The sequence below is a fragment of the Poromitra crassiceps genome (genome assembly GCF_964638095.1).
Source record: "Poromitra crassiceps genome assembly, chromosome: 2".
NCBI lineage: Eukaryota > Metazoa > Chordata > Actinopteri > Beryciformes > Melamphaidae > Poromitra > Poromitra crassiceps.
The window spans coordinates 57,684,529-57,706,471 of record NC_139624.1 but is presented as its reverse complement, the minus strand read 5'-3'; the positions used below and the strand labels follow the sequence as shown (position 1 = coordinate 57,706,471).

Sequence of the window (21,943 nt, the reverse complement as noted above, 5' to 3'; positions counted from 1 at the left end):
GTAGATGACAACACAGTATTATATTTTGCATCCCAATATTGCTAGACATTTCTGTTGTATCCATACTCTAAGTAGTTAGCTTAACCTAATAAAACGGCAGAGCTTTTGGAACGATCGCCCTGCTGAGATAAGAAAAGCAAATTCTAGATATCTTTAAATTCAGGCTTAAATAATTCTGGTCATTTTCAACCTGCACCTAAATTTACTAGTTTTTGCCATCGTGATGATTGTGTTCATAATTTCATCACTTACTTCACTGTAGAGCTTTACGTACCTCTCAGCTGCAGGCAGTGCTGCTCTCCACTACACACCCACAGGGACACGCCCACAGGGACACGCCCACAGGGACACACCCACAGGGACACGCCCACAGGGACACGCCCACAGGGCCAACGCAAACTGTCGAACCCAAAAAGTGATTAAAACATGCCCTTCCAACACAAGAACACTCACACTGCAGTTACACATGTCTTAATACTGTAGCTGTGATTGAACAATTATCACACAACATTTCAGTTGTAATACTTTAGTTGAGACTTTTTGGCATTGCTCACACACTTCAATCATTTCTATTCATGAATTTAAAATTAACCACAAACAAACTGAAGCAAATATACCTTATAGGTATGACTGATACTTTTATTTAATTAGCTTGAACTGCTGGCATCAGTGGATTCACACCTCCACAATTTGTGATGCCAGGTTGGAGATATCAGAGCTTTTTTTTTTTTTACTTGAATGGTGTACAGTACTTGTAAAGTAGCTAACACTAGTTAAAATAAATTCTAATACCGCAATACTGTATACTAAGTTTCAAGCCATGGATAATCAGAAAATCGGCTGCAGGCAGGTTTCATTGCAGTGTGAGTGTCACTGTGTTGACAAGACGTGTTTTAATCAGGTTTTAACACACCCTGTGGGTGTGTATTGGACAGCAGCGTTCCCTGTAAACTGAGACACACTAAATTTTGAACACAAACAATCAGCATGATGGCAAAAACTAGGACAACATGGCCCAGGAGGAAAACATCTGGAATGATCCTTTAACAACACCTATTTATTTTCCCTATGATCGAACCTTACTGTAGCTTTGCATAATTTAGGAGTAGAGGTTGATATACAGAAGGAAAGCGATTATCATACTTCTTTAAGACCTTTGCTCACAAAGCAGAAACATTTCACATAATATCAGTTGCATGTGGGAATGACATTCTCACATTTCACTGTGAAGGCGTTGGCTTGATCACAGTGTCACTGAAAACTCTATGGCTCTCACTAACGCAGTGATGAAGTCGTCGTCTTATTTTAGCCCTACGGCTTAAACAAGTTGCAAATGATCGTGTCATCTGCGAGTGTTTTACAAACTGCCGCGTCAGTGGAGCGCGTGAAAACATTTATCGGGTCAAGTTTCATTGGTAAATCAGACGGTGCGCCATCGATGGCGGCTGCCTCAAGCTCTCATGCTCATGCGGGAGTGGCTGCCTGCCCGGTTAGGGCGCGGGCAGCCTCGCCTGGCACGCCGCCTGGTCGCCGTGCTGACTCACCCGTAGCAGCTCCTGGTTCTTCTCTTCCAGCTGGCCTTCCAGGTGCCTCATTCGCTCCTCAATACTTCCATGGCGTTCCTCCGCCTACAGACGCATCACAGCGTAGACAGGAGAGAGGAGGGGAAGGGGGAAGGCACGGTGACCTGAGGGCTTAAACAGCCAGAGGGCGACAAAGGCAAAGCAGTGGCGACGAGAACCAATAGCCAAAAGCCTCTACCCCAAACGCAAAGATAGAGATCTATTCATTGAAGTCAAGTCAAGTTTATTTGTATAGCCCTAATTCACAAGCATGTCTCAGAGGACTTTACAGAGAATGTGTCTAGCTAGGTCTAGCTAAGCACAATCAACCAAATTGAACAACTTATATAAGGCATACAACAACAAAAAACAGGCATAGCAAGGGAAGAGGAGAGCAAGGAGAAGGGCAAAGGAGAAGAGAGAGAAGAGAGTGAATAGGGGGAGAAGAGAAGAGAGAACTGCAGAGGCGTGAACGAGGGAGAGCCGGTTCAAACAAAGAGCGATGGATGGAGGAGGAAGATAGAGAGAAGGAGGCCACCAAAGGACAGAATACGAGAGGAGAAAATCTGCTCCAGCACTGCCAAGTATGAGCTCCAGCCAGAAGTTGCCATGCAGCTGTCCTACAGTGGTAGAACAGCCAGAGCAGAACACCAGTAAACACGGCCCGCCACAAAAGGCTAATAAGACAAATGAATGAAATCTGCTCTCTACAGTAGTTGGGAATAGCTGTGAGGCCCTGTGGGACTACCTTCCTAAGAATGGAGTTCATGTCTTGGAGTTTAGCTTCCATAACAAAGTGATAATCATCAGGGGAGGAAGAAGAGCTGGAGTCAGACTATGTGGCCAAGGAAGAGGAGAGGGACATGTTGAAACGTCATGAGAAGAGGACATGCACAAATACATAGGTAGAGCGCCAAAGTCACGTCCTCTTGTGGGTTCTGCATACTGTAAGACCTAAGGGATTACATCCGCCATACATTTTTCCATACACATTTTGAAACATCTTTATGAAAATAGCTTTACTTGGTCAAACCAAGCGATTCAGCTACAGTATATTCAGAATCAGGAGAGACCATATAGAACATTTCACTCAACAAAAATAAAATAAAATAAACAGCTTTTTTTTATGTTTTTCTTTCCGAAACCTCTATGGAAGAATGAATGGTGGATGAAATCCATTAGGTCATATGCAGAACCCGCAAGAGGGTGTGACTTTGGCACCCTATGCAGTGTTTCTCAACTGGTAGGTCACGACCCACGAAGCCGTTTTGAGTGGGTTGCGGATAATGTGCATGGAAAAAAAAGTTATTCTAATCCTTGAGGATGCTGGCATCCATGGCTGATATTACTGTAATTCAGAGGCTCAAATGTAGCTAGAGTGACGATTCTGGTATCATATGAAACTAGAGAAGACCGAAGGCATCCATTGGTTGCAAACATTTCATGCTAGCTTTTTGGGAAGGGGACTAAATAATGCTCAAATTTAGGGAAAATTTTGACGAGGGAAAAACTGGCATGGCCATTTTCAAAGGGGTGAAAATCTGAAATTTGGGTTGCGACTTACATGTAATGACTAAGGAAAAATGTCGGCCGTGAGGTTCAACCAGTTGAGAACCACTGCTCTATAGAAACATGTGAAGATAAGGGCACCTGGTAGAAAGTGTCAACAGTGTGTGTGTGTGTGTGTGTGTGTGTGTGTGTGTGTGTGTGTGTGTGTGTGTGTGTGTGTGTGTGTGTGTGTTTGTGTCTTCTTACCTTGGTGAGGGCTGCTATCCTCTGAGCCAGCTCAGCCTCCACCTCGGGCAGGGTCTCGGCCTTTCTCATTGTCTGCTGTAGCTTTTGCTCTGCAAGCTCCAGCCTCTCCTGTAGCTGCCTGTTCTTCTCCTCCATCTACACACGCATGCACGCGCAAACACACACACACACACACACACACACACACACACACACACACACACACACACACGCACACGCAAACACACACTGATGAGGCACTTGGTGTACTCTCCACTATAAAGGCAAAATCAGAGCTCAGCTGGTGGATGTGCTCGTGAAATTGTCTCTCAAACTTTTAAGGGCAGGCAATTTATCATTTGTAATATCATTTGATCATAGATACAGCATTACATGACTGATAAGGATAACATCCAGCTGTGTGCAATTTGCCAAAGGGGTAATTTTTTCTGATATTATTGAACCAAATGTCAAGATGTTTTCTCATTGCCAAATTCTATGGAACAGCTCTAAACTGTGGCATCATGAACGATTTTTCTTACACAGCCTGCCGTGAGCAGGGTTCATTCTTTTTCAAATCTGGTAATATTGCAGCAAATATATGGCATTTCAGCTACGAATGGACTATTTCACTGGACACATAACAGGCACCTGGACCCAACGACCAACAACTCATTTTGTGTAAGATTATAATGGTGATTGAAATGATTAAATGAACGATTCAAAGTTTGATGGCTCATTAAAAACATCAAGGATGTTTTTAAAGTTAATAGGAGCATTGGAGCAAAGAGCTATGAATTTCTATTAAGCCAACCAATTGGAGCAGAGGAAATCGTTTGACTTGACAGACCTGTCGGAGAAACGCCTCCTTATTGGCCAACTCGTTCTCCAGTTTGTCGCTGATGTCGTGCAGGGAGGTGGACTCCCGCTGGGCACTCAGGTAGCGCTTCTCCAGCGTGACGATCCGCTCCTCCATGTCGTCCTTTTGACACATGGCCTGCATGGAGACACAAAGTCAGAACAGCTGCAGAATGGGGGGGGAGGGGCGTAACTAGAGGAATGAGGGGCTTGGAAGCATTGTGGCAATTTCTCTAGCACTGAAACATGCATACATTCAGGTGGTGTCTCATCATAGACACATGTTCAATGGATCAGCGTGGGCGAAATCCTCCCGTTCTTCCAATGCAGCAGAGTTAGCATTTAGCTGCTAGCCCAGCCCAGGCAGACAGGATCGGGGGATTCAACCCCCGCAGTGAATGTGACATCTGAACTGACTTCTCCACACCTGTCTCCACACCTTGAATCCTCAATCCTGTAGTGTAGAGCTGCAGCAGCTTCTGCTGGTGAGTCAGGTCATTGAGATATATTATTGGGTTTCCCCCATGTATATTCCCCCATGTATATATATATATATATATATATATATATATATATATATATATGACAAAAGTTCAATGGACAAACCAAAGAGGATCCTGGAGCACACGATTCACTGGAAAATTGCTTTATTCAATGACTAACGTTTCGACGCCTGCTGCGTCTTCATCAGAGTCAAAAAAGGTTTTTGACTCTGATGAAGACGCAGCAGGCGTCGAAACGTTAGTCATTGAATAAAGCAATTTTCCAGTGAATCGTGTGCTCCAGGATCCTCTTTGGTTTGTCCATTGAACTTTTGTCATAATACTGTCCTGTCCTGAGAGCACCGACCTCCTTTTGTGGAGGGGCTGACGCGCAAGAGACTCCTTTTGTATATATATATATATATATATATATATATATATATATATATATATATATATATAAATATATATATATATATTAGTCTATTGTCATATAGTCTATTGTCATCAAACATTAACCAAATGTTCCTCTTAGTGTTACTATGTTAATTCTGTTGGGGATTACTACTTTAATCTATTGTAAATAAATAAAAAATCGCGCTTTTATTTTGAAGGCAAAATCACTCAACCGGAAGTGAAGTTGTAAGAAATTGTTGCTCATTTCACAGAGGCATTCTTGCGGTTTCCCCATCACACACGGAAGAACAAAAAAAAACAACGAATGACAGCGTTTTCATGTGAGACGTGAGGAGTGACGACTGACAGCTAGTTTGAGTGATGACTGACAGCTAGTCTGCAGGAGGAATGACAACGTTTTCGTGTGAGACGTGAGGAGTGATGACTGACAGCTAGTTTGAGTGATAAGTGAGGCAGGAGGAATGACAACGTTTTCGTGTGAGATGTGAGGACTGATGATTGACGAGTGACGCCGTATTGTGCGATGATTGACGCGTGAGGAGTGAAACAGTAATGCAGGAAGAATGACAGCGTTTTCGTGTGAGGACTGAAGGTGTTTCAGAGCAGACTCGACGTTTACTAGGAGACATGACAACTGACAACGCTTAGACTGAGGAACGATAGCCTATACTCTGACGGACGAGGACGCCCTAAAATGGTTGCCGTACAGGAGGAATCAATGGCTTGGGAAAACTCTCTGGGCAAATATGCACAGAGACTCACTGCTCACAGTTTGATGTCTGGGGGCACGCACACATTTGACTGAAGTGTCCAGAGCTGCAGCAGCAACCACTCTCCCCCACCTTTCATCATGCTGCCCACTCTCTCTGCAACTCCTTTTCGCGCGCACCAACTGGAAGCCGGCTAACACTGGATATAAGCCGTGTAATATTGTATATCTCCTCCTCCTCCTCTGCATCCCCCATACTTCCTCCTCAGCTCCTTGAGTCTAAACTAGAGTTTAGATCAGGCCCCAAAAAAAACAAGCCCAACCTGATCCCGTTCTGTCTGAGCCCGGCCGGGCCCCGGCCCGGGCCATTGGCTGCATTTATGGGCCCGGGCCCAGAATTTTCCTAGCAAGTTGGCTGTTTATCTAAACTAACTATACTGTAAACCTGTTGTCTGTTCGTTTTAAGGTTACAATGTTATTATTCTACATTCTGATTATCACACCAAATATTACCCAATTATATAAATAATATTATCTGATTAATACAAAAAATAATTAAAAGGGACAATGTACAGTAATCAATATTCAAATGAATATAAATACACACATACATACCAAAGGTACTTACACAATCTAGACCATAGACATAATATGTGATCATGTGTATATGTATATCTATGTATATATATATGTGAATTAATATGGGAAATGAATATGCATATTGTGTAATGTATGAACATGTATTTATGGTGTGTATGTATATATACATATACGGTAAGTATGAATGTACTGTATATCAAATGCTGTTGTTGAAAAAACAAAAAATACATTGATGCTCTATGAGGCGCGCTGATTACGAAACTATGTAAATTAACGTGAGATTGAAAGACGGAGTAGGGCCCCAGAAGCTCCTTGCTTCTCCCTATCCCCTTTTCAGGCACTTGGACACTTAGGGCCCTATCTTCCCCGTGGCCTTAAAATAGCGTTTAAGGCCAGGCGCAGCGCAAATTGTGGGCGTGGTCAAGCACAATCCATATTTTCCCCTCTGCGCTAAACCCATCTGTTAACCACGCCTTTTAAGCGTAGAATTATTCACAACGTGCTCATTGGAGAACTGCACTAAACTAATCACAATCTTCCCTTTTAAGCTCCAATTCCACAGAGCGATCCAGTCCGGTCAGAAAAGCCCGACCAAAGCGCTCTGAGCTCCCCCCCTCCCTCTTTCATCCCCGTCTGTCTCCATATATATTATTTCATATTATTATGCTCCTCAAACAAATCTCACTGCAGTTTAAATACAGCAAGCATGTAAATACGCTACACTATAGCAAGATCAAAGTGAAAAGAATGTTCTAAAAGCATCGGCTAGAAAAATATAGCCTATCCCTGGATGTCATGATGAGATTAGATTGGTGAAAGTTTGGGCAGAATGATATCATTTTCTCTCGCTACCTTTTCTTCTCCCCCACTGCACAGGTAGGATGATGCAACAGCCTCTGAATGACAGGGGGTCAAAACTACGGTATAACAACTTTTTTTTCCATCGGTCTTTGTGCCTGCCTAGTGTCTACATAGGCTATAAATTAGTGGCCTTTTCCCCAAAATAGTGATGGTTCTGTCATTCTGTGGTTTAGCCTACATTTCAGATCTGATGCTTGCAGTGCGCTATAGGGGCAGAAATTGACACGCGAGAGAGAGGGAGAGAGGGAGTGAGAGAGAGAGAGAGGGGGGAGACAGAGTGAGCGCATCCCGACGCGCTGAATCTGCATCTCTCCTGCATCTCCGCTGCGTAATTACGCATGCAGTACCCACCAATTTAATCAGAATCAGAATCAAAATCAGAAAGACTTTAATGATCCCCGGGGGGAAATTGGGACAGGTTACAGTAGCTCGCACTCAGAACACAACATAGCATAAAATAAACAGTAGTAAAATGCGATAAAGTAAGCAGAAATAAAGCAAAAATAAAGTAGAGCAAGTATAAAGTAAGCAAAAATAAGTAGAGTAAGTGATGTACACTTAGTCCATCATTTTCCCCTTGGCGCACATAAAGAAACATGCTTCCGTCACTGTCTGCTTGATGGTGAGAGAGACTTCAGCTGTATGCTACTCGTGACAAAACCAGACATCGAATTTTCAACAGTTAACTTTTGCAGTATAGGCCTAGGTTACTGGCTATATCCCCGGCGCACTGAATAAGGCCTGGTTTTGAAAAGTGCTAAATTAACGCCAGGGGGGAAAGATAGCGCTAGGCCGGTATTTAAGGCCGAAACGCCCATTCTGGCCTATTCTGGCACTGTGCCACGCAGAGTCCTGCACCGGGTCGGGGTTCCGCGGGGCCCCGCCGGGTACCCGCAAAAAAACGCGGGGGGCGGGTAAAAAATACACTTCTGTAAATTGGTGGGTCGGGCGGCGGGTAAAAATTAATAAATGCGGACGGGCGGCGGGTGGAACAACGACGACGTATGAGCCATGTATGTTTTTCTGTTGCACTCAGATGGAGGCAGGAGGTGTGTCTGGCAGGGGGGGGTGTGTCTGGCAGGGGGAGTGTCTGGCAGCTGGTCTGACTCCAACAGGAGAAAAGTTTCTGACGCACGTTTTCGCTTTTGTTTAGGCTACATAACCGGCATCGTTTCAAGTATGCGCATACTATGCAATGTGTGACGCTATATTGACTGCACAAAACATTCAAAACTCAGCTGCGGTCAAGGTGATTGATTGGAGACAATACGAGTCGGACAGATAATATAGTAGGCTAACGTTAGCTTCCAGTCAAACATACACACTGGCTGTTTTCATAGCAACAGGCAACAACATGTCATGGATGGATAGCGTGAAAGTGGAGAGGTCTCATCCCAACGTGGATTTACGTTCCTCCAACAGCAATCATAAAGGCAGTATGGATTATACCGGACATATTGGAAATAGCTGGTAAGTCACTTTGCTTGCTGTAACTGTCTGTGTGTCTGATAGCAGAGCTATCCAGCTGGTTAGTGAGCTAGCAGCTGCTAAAAGATAATTAACGTAGGCTACATCAGCTGACGAGTCTCGGCCAGAAAGACTGCTGTTCGCCTCTCGTGTGAAAGGGTGGCAGTTTCATTAGGTTCACTACAAAATGTTTGCACTGCAGATTAACGGTTATTATATATATGCGGTTCCGGGTCGGGGGGCGGGTCTCATGTCTGCGGGGCGGGGTGGGTTGCGGTACTGATTGATCATATGTGTGGGTTTGCGGAGCGGGGTCGGTACTGCACGTCGCGGGGCCGGGCGGAACCGGGTCTTGAAAATCAGACCCGCGCAGGACTCTGGTGCCACGCCTCTTTGGCGTAAAGCGCATTCCGGGAACTAAAAACATGATGCTATCTTCCCGAGTCAGGCGCATAGCGTGTTTTTTTGCGTTTAACGCCAGTTTAACGCCTAAGGCCAGGGGGAAGATAGGGCTCTTAGTCTGCAGTAGCAGATCTGAACTGTTTGAAAGGACTTGGGGCCCTATCTTCGTACGGCGCTATCGTTTGCGCTGCCGTTTGCGCGCCTCTTATTGCTATCATCTCCCTCCCGCAAGTGTCATTTTGCGCTCTGGCGAAGATACCGTCGATATGTTCCGAGCGTAAACAGAGGTTTGGCCAAAATAGGCCAAAATAGGCCTTCCAGCGCAATGTGTTAGAAAAAAAGGCCTTGGGTGATCTCAATTTTAACAAAGGTTTGCGCCGAGATGACGTGAAGCGCAGCGGGCCGAAACGGCCACAACTAGGGCTTTGCGCGGCGCTATTCCAGCGCAAAACGGGCGCTAACGCAAAATTACCGCCGTTGCAAAGATAGGGCCCTTGGTGTCTTACAAACTTGCACTTTACTGACCAAAGTGATTGTATTCTCCTTGATTGTTCTGCTTGTTACGTTGTTATGTCCAGTCACCGAAAATAAAAACAAACTGAACTGAACTGGACTGAAATGTACTCAAGTTAGCCTAAAGGCAGTCTAGAGCTGTTTATATAGCCTACTGTTCCCCTCTTAGAGTCTGCATTTGTGTGTGTGTGTGTGTGTGTGTGTGTATATATGAGAGAGAAGCCACATACACAGTGGCGGCTCCTGAGCTTGAAAGCAAGGGAGGTTTTTGGGCGTTTCTTTTCTTTTCTTTTGCAGTTTTAAGACAGATTTAGAGGAATATCTCAGTTTAATTTAGCATTAGGATTAGACTGTTGTGATGTCATTCAGTTTTAACCATCAATGTTTTTGTACCGTACACCTGAGGGCCGGGCCAGACTCCTGTCTGCATAGCGCTCTCCGTTCCATCAGTGCCCTACAGGTGTCACTGTTGTTGAAGCATTTTAAGAATATAATGAATGAAAAAAGGAGCGTCCGCACATCAGAAAAAACACATTTGATTGATATTTTATTTAAAAAATATTTATTAGAATATAAAATCCCCAATCTCTTCTAAAAAATGGAGGAGGACCATCCTCCTCTCCCTCACTAGAAAAACCTCCTGTGACACACACAGAAGGAGAGAAAAAGAGAGAGAGGAGAGAGACTGCGAAAGTCTGCTAATACAAGCTTGGTAAGTGACTGCCTCCTTTGATGTCATGCTTGCGACTCCTATTCCCTTGCAAGTGCACTGTCTGTGTTTCTCCCTGTCCTCATTGAGTGTGTGTGTGTGTGTGTGTGTGTGTGTGTGTGTGTGTGTGTGTGTGTGTGCGTGCGCGCGCGCATGTGTGCGTGCGTGTGTCACCTCTTTGATGTCCCTCTGGTACTTGTTGTTCATCTCCTCTGACTTGATGAGGTCCTTGCGGGCGGTCTCCAGCTCTTGCTCCACCTCAGAGACCCGGGAGGAGAGCGAGGACATGCGCTCCTTCATCTGGGCCAGCTCATAGTTCTGCTTCTCCAGCAGGTCCTGCAGCTCCACCACCTGGCTCGCCTCATGGACTGACTCCAGGGAGCCATTGGACAGACGCTGGAGGGGGGAGAGAAATCAAGGGAGGGTAGGGTCAGGGTTGCTATGGATTCTAATGCCCCCAGTGGCTACATGACATATTGCAATAACATATTCATCTGTGACGGTGGAACAAACATGCATATCCCAATAAATATCATTCTTATTACCTCCGCCAAGGAGGTTATGTTTTCAGTAGTGTTTGACTGTCTGTCTGTCTGCCTGCCTGTCTCTTTCTGCCTGTATGTCTGTCTGTCTGTCTGTCTGTCTGCGTGTCTGTCTGTCTGTCTGTCTGTCTGTCTGTCTGTCTGTCTGTCTGTCTGCCTGCCTGCCTGTCTGTCTGTCTGTCTGTCTGTCTGTCTGTCAGTCTGTCTGCCTGCCTGTCTCTGTCTGCCTGCCTGTATGTCTGTCTGTCTGTCTGTCTGTCTGTCTGCCTGACTGTCTGTCTGTCTGTCTGTCTGTCTGCCTGCCTGTCTGTCTGTCTGTCTGCCTGTCTGCCTGTCTGTCTGTCTAATGTGGCATATTTGCATATCATAGCAGACTATTGACCTTGGCGGAGGTCTGCACTCTCACAGTGCACTTCTAGTTTGGAAATGTGGTCTAGGTTGGATTTCACAAATGACATCTGGCGATGATGTTTTACTTCTGTTTCTGTGTGTTGTACATTTTTGGGAGGGTTTGTTACTGACGCTGCTTTCTTAAACTGCTTTGTCCTTCAAAAAATCCTTTACATCTCAATGGGACCACGGTGTCAAGTGCAGTAAAGGTTAAAAGAACTGGCAGCATGCACTAACAGAAGCAGCGGTTTGAGTCCATGATGCAGGAGAGGAGGTATATCTGCGAGACTGAAACTGACGAACCAAATGAAGAAAACAATTTCCTGGTTCTCCTTCACGCCCTAGCCTCCTCCCCTTTCTGAGAGTGAGACATATTAGTGCACGGATACATTCAAGTTCAGGAGCTCTACATTTGGCTCTCTCCTGCTTTAATGTTTGGATGGTGACAAAGAGCGGATGAGTGAGGCGCTGTAAGAATCAGTCCAGAGTCAGCCTCACAAATTACTTTAACGCCTGCATTAGTAATATGATAAGGCTTCATTGAGTCCTCACTCTGTACAGCTCGCAGGGCCTCTGCATGATGCAGATTAACGAGGGGGTGCCAAGGAGAGACAGAGAGATCCAAGGCCTCGAGGTAAGCACATCAACTTGTTATCACTCCTAAATAACACCCTCTGACAGCCCCACTGCAGCGTCTAAATAACACAGCAGCAGTCCTTTATGCTGCCCTGACTAGGGATCGGAATCGAGAACCGGAACCGTTTAGAACCCGTTCCAAATTGTCCAATTACTCAAAATCGTATGCCTCCGAGTTTATCGATTCCTACTATCAATGCCGGCATGTTTTTCTGAGTTCATGATGTCAAACTCATATGTAATTCATGTTCAAATGTTATTAGGCAGACATTCTACACTGTGTTCAGACTCAAGAGGTAATGAAACAGCTGCGACATTGGTATCAATCAAATCTTATCAATTCCCATCCCTAGCAATGAGATTATTGTAAAGGTAGGTGGGAATGCAGACAGAGAAAAAAAGTGATCTCTGTGTACTCTCTCTCTCTCTCTCTCTCTCTCTCTGCTGTATCAGGCCCAGCTGCCCATCCTCAGCCATCCATTTGTGTGGACAAACCTAAATAGGCCTCTGTGCCTGTGATCAATGGATCACCCGAGTGGGGAACAGGATCCACTCAATCCACATTGAGTGGATTTGAATACCCGCACCATGCACCCTCTCATAATGGACCAACTTTAGGAGTTTAACCATCTCTGATGTGAAATCTACTAACTGCAACTTACTGCAGTGGACCTTACTTGTATTATTACTACATTATTACTCACACTGACTGCTGTATATAATATCATATGTATCATACATATTTCTCACTTCTTAATAGTACTTTTGACAACGATTGTAAGATAAAGCACACATTTGACGCTTTATTTTATATGCCTTTATTTCTATTTTATTGCCTCTATGTATGCCTCTATGGATTTTCCCCTACTTGTGTCGTGTTTCCTAACACATACGAATACGGCAGAAGAGATATGTTTAACACTTCTTTAATCAGAGAGATCAGACTCCGTACAACACTGGCAAGTACTCTACTTCGACTAACCCAAAACGTTCCCCTCTAACCAGTCCTGTGCACTCTAGTGCCACAAGTGGCGTACTGCCCTAATGGCATGCAATACACCACATCTCCCTTTTTTCAAAGAAAACAAAAACAGTAGATCTCACAATTTCTTTTGAAAATAAATGAATCCCCAAATACCACAACTTATCTGATTAAGATTCTCATTACTGTTAACCTTATGAACTTTCTCTTTCTGTTACCAAACATGAACAGTTTTGTCATTTCCTCTATTCGTTTATATGACATTTATATCAACTGATAAACAACATCTCCAACATGGACTCTTTGTCTGTCTTTCTTTCTTTTTTTTCAATTGACTTTTCACAAGTCCAGTCTTTGAGGTTTGGTGACAATCCTGCCCGACCTAGTTCTGTTAACAGCAGGCGAGAGGGTATGTGGTGCCTCTGCTGGATGTGTAGCAGTTTGTGTTGCATCAGGCGTACACTCAGGTGGTGGGTCGAGTACACTGGACCCCTCCGGGCTGCCGTCTGACACTCGCATCGGGATTAGATGACGTCTGTTCCGCCTGATGTGGCCATGTGGCCCCTCCACTACATACGAGCGGGGAGTAGAATGAGTGGATACTACAGTCCCAGAAGTCTTAGTGTCCGTGATCCACACCTCTTGTCCTGGTGTGAGCTGACTGAGATTCCTGGCCCGGTGTCTCGTGTTAAAAGTTGCAGTGTCTTTACACTTCCTCTCCCTGTCTTTTCCGGCGACCACAGCTTGGTCTGGGAGTTCCGGCTCCAGGAGAGAAGGGTGTTGGGGTAACGGTGTGCGTAGCCTCCGGCCCATCAGAAGCTGGGCTGGGCTGTAGCCATTCGCTAAAGGTGTTGCCCTATATGCTAGGAGGGAAAGATACGGGTCAGTAGCTTTTTTTAGCATGTGTTTTACAGTTTGGATGTGACGTTCTGCCTCTCCATTACTTTGGGCAAATCTGGGGCTGCTCGTGGCATGCTGAAAGCCATAGTTGACTGCAAAGTCATTAAACTGTTGACTCACAAACTGAGGTCCATTATCGCTAATGAGGAGCTCTGGCACGCCATGACGTGCAAATATAGATTTCAAGTGTGCTATCACATCTTCTGATCTCATGGGAGTTAGCTTGGCTATCTCTACAAATTTAGAGAAGTAGTCTACTACCAGAAGATAATTACTGCCGTCGAGTGTGAATATATCAGCACCTAATTTTTGCCACGGTCGCTCCGGGAGCTTACTGGGCAGTAGTGGCTCAACTGGATTGGTTCGTTCCTTAATGCAGGTTCTGCAGTTAAGTATGAGTTCGTTTAGCTGACCACTCATCCCTGGCCACCAGACTGCTTCTCTAGCCCGCTCCTTACATTTCTTAATGCCCTGGTGGCCTTCGTGTAGTTTCTCTAGAACTGAGTTGCGCATGGCTGAGGGGATTACTAATCTTGTGCCTCTGAGCAGCAACCCGTCGTGAACTGTGAGGACGGCTCTTTCTGGCCAGTAGGTTTTTATTACACCTTTCAGCTGATTCGGGTCTGGCCAACCCTCCTGGCATAGAGCCATGACTGCAGAGCACACGCTGTCTGCTTTTAGCTGTTCTCTTAGTTCTGCTAAGTATGTAGGGCTTGCAGCTAAGTTCTCTACTACTGAAAGTATGTAGATGTTGGTATCTTCCATGAGATTTGTGTCTGAGATACTTAAGTGTTTTGGTTGACTAACAGGAGCACGAGATAGAGTGTCGGCTGTGTAAAAGGCTTTGCCTGGCACGTGTGAGATGGAGTAACTATAGCTCATGAGTCTAAGGCGAAACCTCTGGATTCTGGGGGGAAGCTCTGCAAGTGCCTTAGTTCCCAGCAGGCTCACAAGTGGCTTGTGATCGGTTTCCAGGTGAAAGTGTCTGCCTATAAGAAAGTCCCGGAACCGCTCACACCCCCAGGTAAGGCCTAATGCCTCTTTCTCCACCTGTGCATAGCGCTGCTCCGTCTCTGTGAGTGAACGTGAGGCCCCACTGCTCCCCCTCTTTCTGTAAGAGGACAGCACCGAGTCCATATGCTGACGCATCAGCTGACAGTTTTAGCTCCTTGTTGGGGTCATAGAGTAACAGCAGGGGGGTTGACGACAAGTCGTTTTTCAGCTCATTGAAGGCACGCTGTTGTGCAGCACCCCAGACCCAATGATTTTTTTTTTGAAGTCAAGTCTCTCAGGGGCTTATCCTTCTCCACCAGATTGGGTATGAATTTCCCCAAATGATTTAGCATCCCAAGAAAGCTGCGAAGCTCGCTGACGTTGGATGGTTCCTGCAACTCTCTGACGGCCCTTGTCTTTTCTGGGTCTGGTTCCACGCCGTCTGCTGATATTATTTGCCCCAGAAACTTGATCTCGCTCTTGCTTAGCTCACACTTCTCCATGTTTAGTGTGACACCGGCATTCTGAAGTCTGCTCAGCACTGTGTGAAGTCTAGCATCATGCTGGTCTTGATCTACTCCCCATACTAGAACATCATCCATTAGGCATACAGCTCCCTGCAGCCCGTCCAGAATCTGTGACATTCTCCGCTGAAAATGTTCGGGGGCAGAAGCGATCCCAAATGGCATTCTGTTAAAATAATAGCGACCATATGGAGTAATGAAGGTCGTATATTTAGCTGATTCAGGGGACAATGGGATCTGCCAAAATCCTTTGTTTGCGTCGAGCTTGCTGAAGATCTGTGCTCCCGCGATCTGTCCCAGGGTCTGCTCCACTGAGGGTAGAATAAATTGTTCCCTGCAGACAGCTTCGTTTAGGTGAGTCAGGTCCACGCATATACGGACGGAGCCTGTTTTGGTCGGCACAGGCACCATGCCCGCACACCACTCTGTCGGCTCCTCAACTCTAGTGATGACGCCCTGGCTCTCCATCTGCCCGAGCTCCTCCTTGACTTTCTCCAGGAGGGGAATGGGAACTCTCCTTGGTGTTGATAGGGCAAAAGGAACAGCGTCTTTCTTGAGTGCGATAGTGTACGGTTGTTGCAACAGACCGAGCCCGTGACACAGCTTTGGGTATGCTTCCTTCATTGTTGCTTTGTCAATACTGGCCATTCTAGTGACTAGGTTAAGTTTGACGCTGGCAGGCCTACTTATTAAGGCAATGTGTAGGTCTCTAACCACATACACGCTTTCTTGTATAGTGCGTTCTCCCTTACACAGAGTCTCTTGGTATCTGCCCAGCACGTGAAGTGGATTGCCTCCTGGGCCAATCAATGGTCTGTCTGATTTAGTCAGTGTGCAGTGTCCCTCAGCAATGTCCTTGAACATGTGCTCTGGGATGACGGTGACATCCGCACCTGTGTCTATTTTGAAGATCACTTTGTGTTGTCTAATAGACAGTTCTGTAAGCCAGGGGTCCTCCCCCGCTTCCACTGTGCCGAGAAAGAAAGAATGCTGGGCTATTATCATCATGTCCTGCTTCTACAGCATGTACTGTCTTGGCTGACATGCACACTTTACTGAAGTGACCTTTTTTTCCCGCATGTATGACATGTCACTTCTCTGGCAGGACACTCCCACTTTCCATGACTAGGGGACTTTCCACATCTCAGACACGGCTTGTATCCAGACGGCCCAGACTGAGACTGTTGTGCTGCAGGAGCATGTTTAAACTGACTTTGGGGTTTATGTTTAAATGTTTTTGGTCCCCTCTCTCTTGCAGTGACAGCGTCAACATCACTACTTTTACTCTCACCTCTTAGGTCTGTTTGTTGCTTCTTCACACTTTCTGACTGTCGTGCCATGTTAACAGCCTTTGCCAATGTCAAATCTTTATCCAACTGCATCCTCTCTGATAGAGAAATATCTCTCAGTCCTACTACCAGGCGATCTCTTATCAGTTCATCATGGAGTATTCCATAGGCGCAGTTTTCGGCAAGGGCATACAATGCAGTGATGAACGCATCCACTGTTTCATTAGCTTGTTGCACTCTCTGATTGAATCTGGCCCTTTCATATATGACATTTTTCCTGGGCACGAAGTATTTGTCAAAAGTGTCTTTTACTGCATCATATTGCTGTCTTTCTGCATCCGACAGAACTTGCCCACGTAGGATGTCATCGGCTTCATCGCCCATGCAGTAGACTAACGTGTTTACCTGGTTAGCCTGTGAGCCGATGTGTAGGTTGCTAGCCAGTCGAAATCTTTCGAACCTTCTTATCCATTTTTCCCACTCCTGTGGTCTTGAAAAGTTGAATGCCTCAGGTGGTTGGATCGTGAAGGTGGCGTTTGGTGGTGCGATTATAGCTGGCTGTGGCTGCTGCGTTGTCGATGGTCCTCCTTCATCCTCGGACATGTTGTTGCCGACGTGCTGCTGCTAATGCTAGCTAGCTTATGCACTCGCTAACTAACACACTTCGCCTGCAGCTCTTTTTCCGCTTCTTCTGTATGCACTCACTCTCCCTTACTGCCGCACCACTTCTGACACCATGTCGTGTTTCCTAACACATACGAATACGGCAGAAGAGATATGTTTAACACTTCTTTAATCAGAGAGATCAGACTCCGTACAACACTGGCAAGTACTCTACTTCGACTAACCCAAAACGTTCCCCTCTAACCAGTCCTGTGCACTCTAGTGCCACAAGTGGCGTACTGCCCTAATGGCATGCAATACACCACACTTGAATGTGAGCAACTGCAGCATTAGTAAAAGCTGTTTGGGCAATGAAGACTTTGTAAGCCCCTCCTCTTTTCCTTCAGCCCTTCCTCCCTCCTCTTTTCACCTGTCACAACCAGGGAGTGAGTGTGTGTGTAGGTGTGTGTGTGTGTGTGTGTGTGTGTGTGTGTGTGTGTGTGTGTGTGTGTGTGTACCTCTCCAATCAGGTGGAGAGGCAGTGTGCAGATCAGGTGTGTCATTCTCCCTGCTGGATGGCAGCTGTTGCCACTCCCTTGTCAGTCCCTCTGAGCGCAGCGACACTGAATAACTAACCCTCGCTAGCCTCACTTCAAGGGAGTGGTTTCCAATCACGTAACCGGGAGGACGTGCGTTTTGAAGGTGCGCGCACTCACAAACACATTCACATTCACTCCTTGCATCTTCACAAAAATCAGCCCAACCCACTGTTCATTTCTTCACACAGCCCTCCCCGCGTCCAGCAGACCAGTCACGTAATCGCATCTCCATTGACCTCCTACAATATCTTAGGTATTCTGTGCGAGTTAGAGACCCGCCATCGGCACGTTAACAGGTTTCTAGGCTCCGCTTTGGGGCGCTGATGCTGGCAGCGCAGTGCGGTTTTAGTCTCGTCCGTTTCATCTGGTTAAGGTCTCATTATGCTTTCCGCATCAGCGAGGAACGCGAGTGTCCGCGCGGAAAAGTGACGTCAAATCAGCAGACACGCCCCTCCGCAAGGCTCCGTGCGGACGGTTTTCGAGCGGCCGTGCGCACGCCGAAATTTGTAACTACGTGGACGCGGACGGGCGGACAAAGTGGAGTTTTCAAGACTCGCGCTCAATTCCGCCTGCAGAAACCCACACAGAGTATACAAGCTCCACACGTTTCCTCGTCGGATTCCGTGTCTCTCATTTCCGTGCGGCTGGCCAAAGCGTCAAGCATAATCCAGGCTTTAGTGTGCCTACGCGGTGACACCTCTCCCTGTTAATTAATAATCATTATTATTTATTGTGTATCTTATACAGTTTTCTTGTTTTGTTTTGTTTTGTTGTGTTTTGATGTTCTTTGTGGGGGATATGGGATATGATAGTCCATATATGTCGTGTAAATACCTCGGCCCCTATTCTCCCACAGGCCTTCGGCGCTAAAACGGGCCTTAAACGCAAAAAAAACGTGCCTTGCGCCTACCTCGGGAAGATATCAACATGGCTTTAGGCTGCCAAATGCGCTTTAGGCGGAATGGGCGTGGCGCACTCCCTGAATGGGCGAGAATGGGCGTGTCGGCCTTAAATACCGGCCTAATGATATCTTCCCACCTGGCGTAAATTTAGCGCTTTGCGCTTTTGAAAACCAGGCCTATTCAGTGCGCCAGTTGCGCCGAGCACTCCTCTGCCTCTCCTCTGTCACCCTTCTCTGTGTCACTCTCTCCTCAGTCTGACAGGCACAATACGACTCTCTCTCTCTGACTCCCTCGCTCAGACAGACACAACACACGTCCCATAGGAAAAATAAGTTGTAAGTTCACTGCCTGGCATGTGAAATGTCCCAGCATGCATTGGGCTGCTCCATTTCGCTACTAAATAGCAACCAAATGAGGCGAAATAGATATAAAGGTAGATCTAAATAATGTGTAATGGTAACACAACCTGCAATTGTAGAACATTTCAATATTGGACCAAATAAAACATCGAAATGAAAACACCACCCTATGTGAAACATATATGTCATCCTGGGCCTATATATGTCCCTCGTCGATTTAACGTGATTTAGATAAGTGACAGCGTAATGTGCTTCTACTAGGGCTGTGCCGATTCACTTATCTCCCGATTCGATACTATCACGATACTTTGGTGCCGATTCGATATATATTGCGATTCACGATTATTGCGATTCTACGATTATTGCGATTCGATATTACGATTTATTGCGATTTTTGTTTATTTTTTTCTTTTATTTTTTCAGTTTGTTTGCTTTTTTACACTAGATTAGAACATGGGAAAAGTTTAATCATACACTAGAGACTGTATATTATATATCATGAGTAGGGCTGGGCGATATAGTTAAAAACAGGGGCGGACTGGGATCATAATTCAGGCCGGGCATTAGATACCAAGCAGGCCAGGCCGATATGGGCCAACGCGCGTGAAATTTGGGCCGTTTGAAGCCAGATTTGGGTCCAATTTTACAATGAGATGCACCCACTTTAACCCTGAAGTGTAATTATTACTTCAGACTAACTAATAAAGTAATAAAACCACTAGTAAACCAGTAGGCGGCGCCTGGCCTGCTGTTCAGTGAGTGGCCTGACTGCAAGCACCCAAAAAAAAAAAAAAAAAATTTTTTTTTTTTTTTTTTAATTTGCGATTATCGATTCTGGAATAAAAGATCGATCCAAAAAATCGTGACATTAAAAATCGCGATACTTAGGTGAATCGATTTTTTCCCCCACCCCTAGCTTCTACTGTCATGTGCTATACTGTGATGTCTGCTCCAATAACTTGGCCCTACTTCACATTTAGTTTTACAATAAAAACACATGTCTGCAATGACTTTACATAATGTAGGCTATATTTATGTGCATCATCCTACCTGCAGCAGGGGAGAGAAAACGATATCTTTCTGGACAAACTTTCACCAATCTAATTAATCTCATCATATAGAGATAGGCTATATTTTTCTAGCTGATGCGTTTAGAACATTCTTTTCACTTTGATCTTGCTATAGTGTAGCGTATTTACATGCTTGCAGTATTTAAACTGCAGTTTATTGGTTTGAGAAGCATAATAATATGGAATAATAGCCTATATATGGAGACAGATAGACGGGGATGAAAGGGAGGGGGGGAGGAGAGCGCTTGGCTTTTCTGGTTTTACTGGACTACTCTGTGGAATTGGAGCTTAAAAGGCAAGCGTGTGATTCGTTTATTGCACTTCTCCAATGAGCAGATGGTGCATAATTTTACGCTTAAAAGGCGCGGTTATAATGCTTGAGGCCGCGTGTAGCGCCGGCACCAAGATATCGAGTGTGCTGGTCCACACCCACTAATCTGGGCTGCGCCAGGCCATAAATGCAGTTTCTACGCCGATGCAACGATAGGGCCCCTCATGTTCTTTCTTAAAGATAAAAAGAAAAAAAAAATATTTAAACGACTAGTCGACTACCTTTAGGGACGACTAGTCGACTAGTAAAATTCACTAGTCGTGAATGCCCTAGGGTGTCGTTCAGAATGCCCACACAGTGAAACAAAGATACTGTAAAGGCAATTTGTTAAGAATATACCGTTTGCATGATCGCAATTAAATTAACTTTGTGGGGTCAGGGCGAACTCATAGTAGTGGGTACCATCTACCATGTAATCATTTTGATTTCAAATACAGCTGATGATATAGAGTATAGAAGGAATGTTTAATATAATGTTGTATACATTAAATAAATTAATTTTGAGACTATGGTATATCCTTAGTAGATTGTAGCTGCTACCTGCAACGTTTCGTGAAACTGGGACCTCAATATTCAGTTCAAAACAGTTTCCAAACCTGTTTTTATATTAATTTGTTGTACCATGCCATAATATCATATTGTGCAAATTTGGTTTCCATTTGGGTTGATGCTGAACTTTGACTGCAGCTGCGCTGTCCATCAAATACTTGTTGTATTCCTACTTCTGCACCTTGCTAAAGGTTGAACCAAAACGTGTTGATGAGACAAATGTTTCTGAATCACATGGTGAGAGTGAACGTTCTATTGAGGATGTCCACCTTGCCATGGACCTTCTGCTGAGCCTCACTGCCCTCCAGTATGTCCTCTCCTCCATCGCCCGATGCCACTTTCCTCTGGATGTGGGCATTCTGCTCCCGTAAGGCCACAATCTGTTGGAAGCAGGGAGGTCAGAGCCGAAACAGACACACAGAGTGGATGCTGCTGGTAACAGGTATAACATGTATGATTGTATTTTCCTCTACTAGAGCTGACTGGGGGGAAGGGGGGGTAGTTGGAACAGATTTGGACTAAACTTTGTCCACAAGTACAGTAAATCATGGGCCAACTTAGAAGTGATTAACATTCCACACCCACTGGCCAAAAGGGGGAGTGGCAATGGGTGTGGTCAATCACAAAAATGCGTCGAACTTCCTAACAAAATCACGTACTGTAACACCACAAAACTTGTTTATTTATGAAGTATTTATTTATTTGTCCGTTAGGAAAATTGTTCTGTACATCATCGTCTGTGGTAAAAAAACAAAAACAAAACATCAACAACAAGACAACAACAAGACAACAAGCATTGGCGACACCACTATCACATCACAAGACAGAAAACATGAGAGGTCAAAACATGCATGGTCAGGACTCAGGAGTAGGAAGGTGGGGGGTTGGGGGGGTATCAGAGTCTGTTAATTAGTCCAATAGATGTAGGGATGAATGTTTTGTTTGTCCTTGTTGTTCTAT

General features: G+C 45.3%; 1 protein-coding gene across 1 annotated transcript in view; it reads right to left on the bottom strand.

Moving 5' to 3' along the window:
• Nucleotides 1–21,943, bottom strand: part of ppfia2 (PTPRF interacting protein alpha 2) — a gene marked incomplete at both ends in the record, with an annotated part of 380,230 nt that overhangs the window by 50,846 nt on the left and 307,441 nt on the right. Inside the window, 5 exon segments of the mRNA XM_083657351.1 lie at nucleotides 1,545–1,628; nucleotides 3,318–3,452; nucleotides 4,147–4,293; nucleotides 10,489–10,710; nucleotides 21,253–21,363. Coding sequence (XP_083513477.1) covers nucleotides 1,545–1,628; nucleotides 3,318–3,452; nucleotides 4,147–4,293; nucleotides 10,489–10,710; nucleotides 21,253–21,363 — 699 coding nt within the window.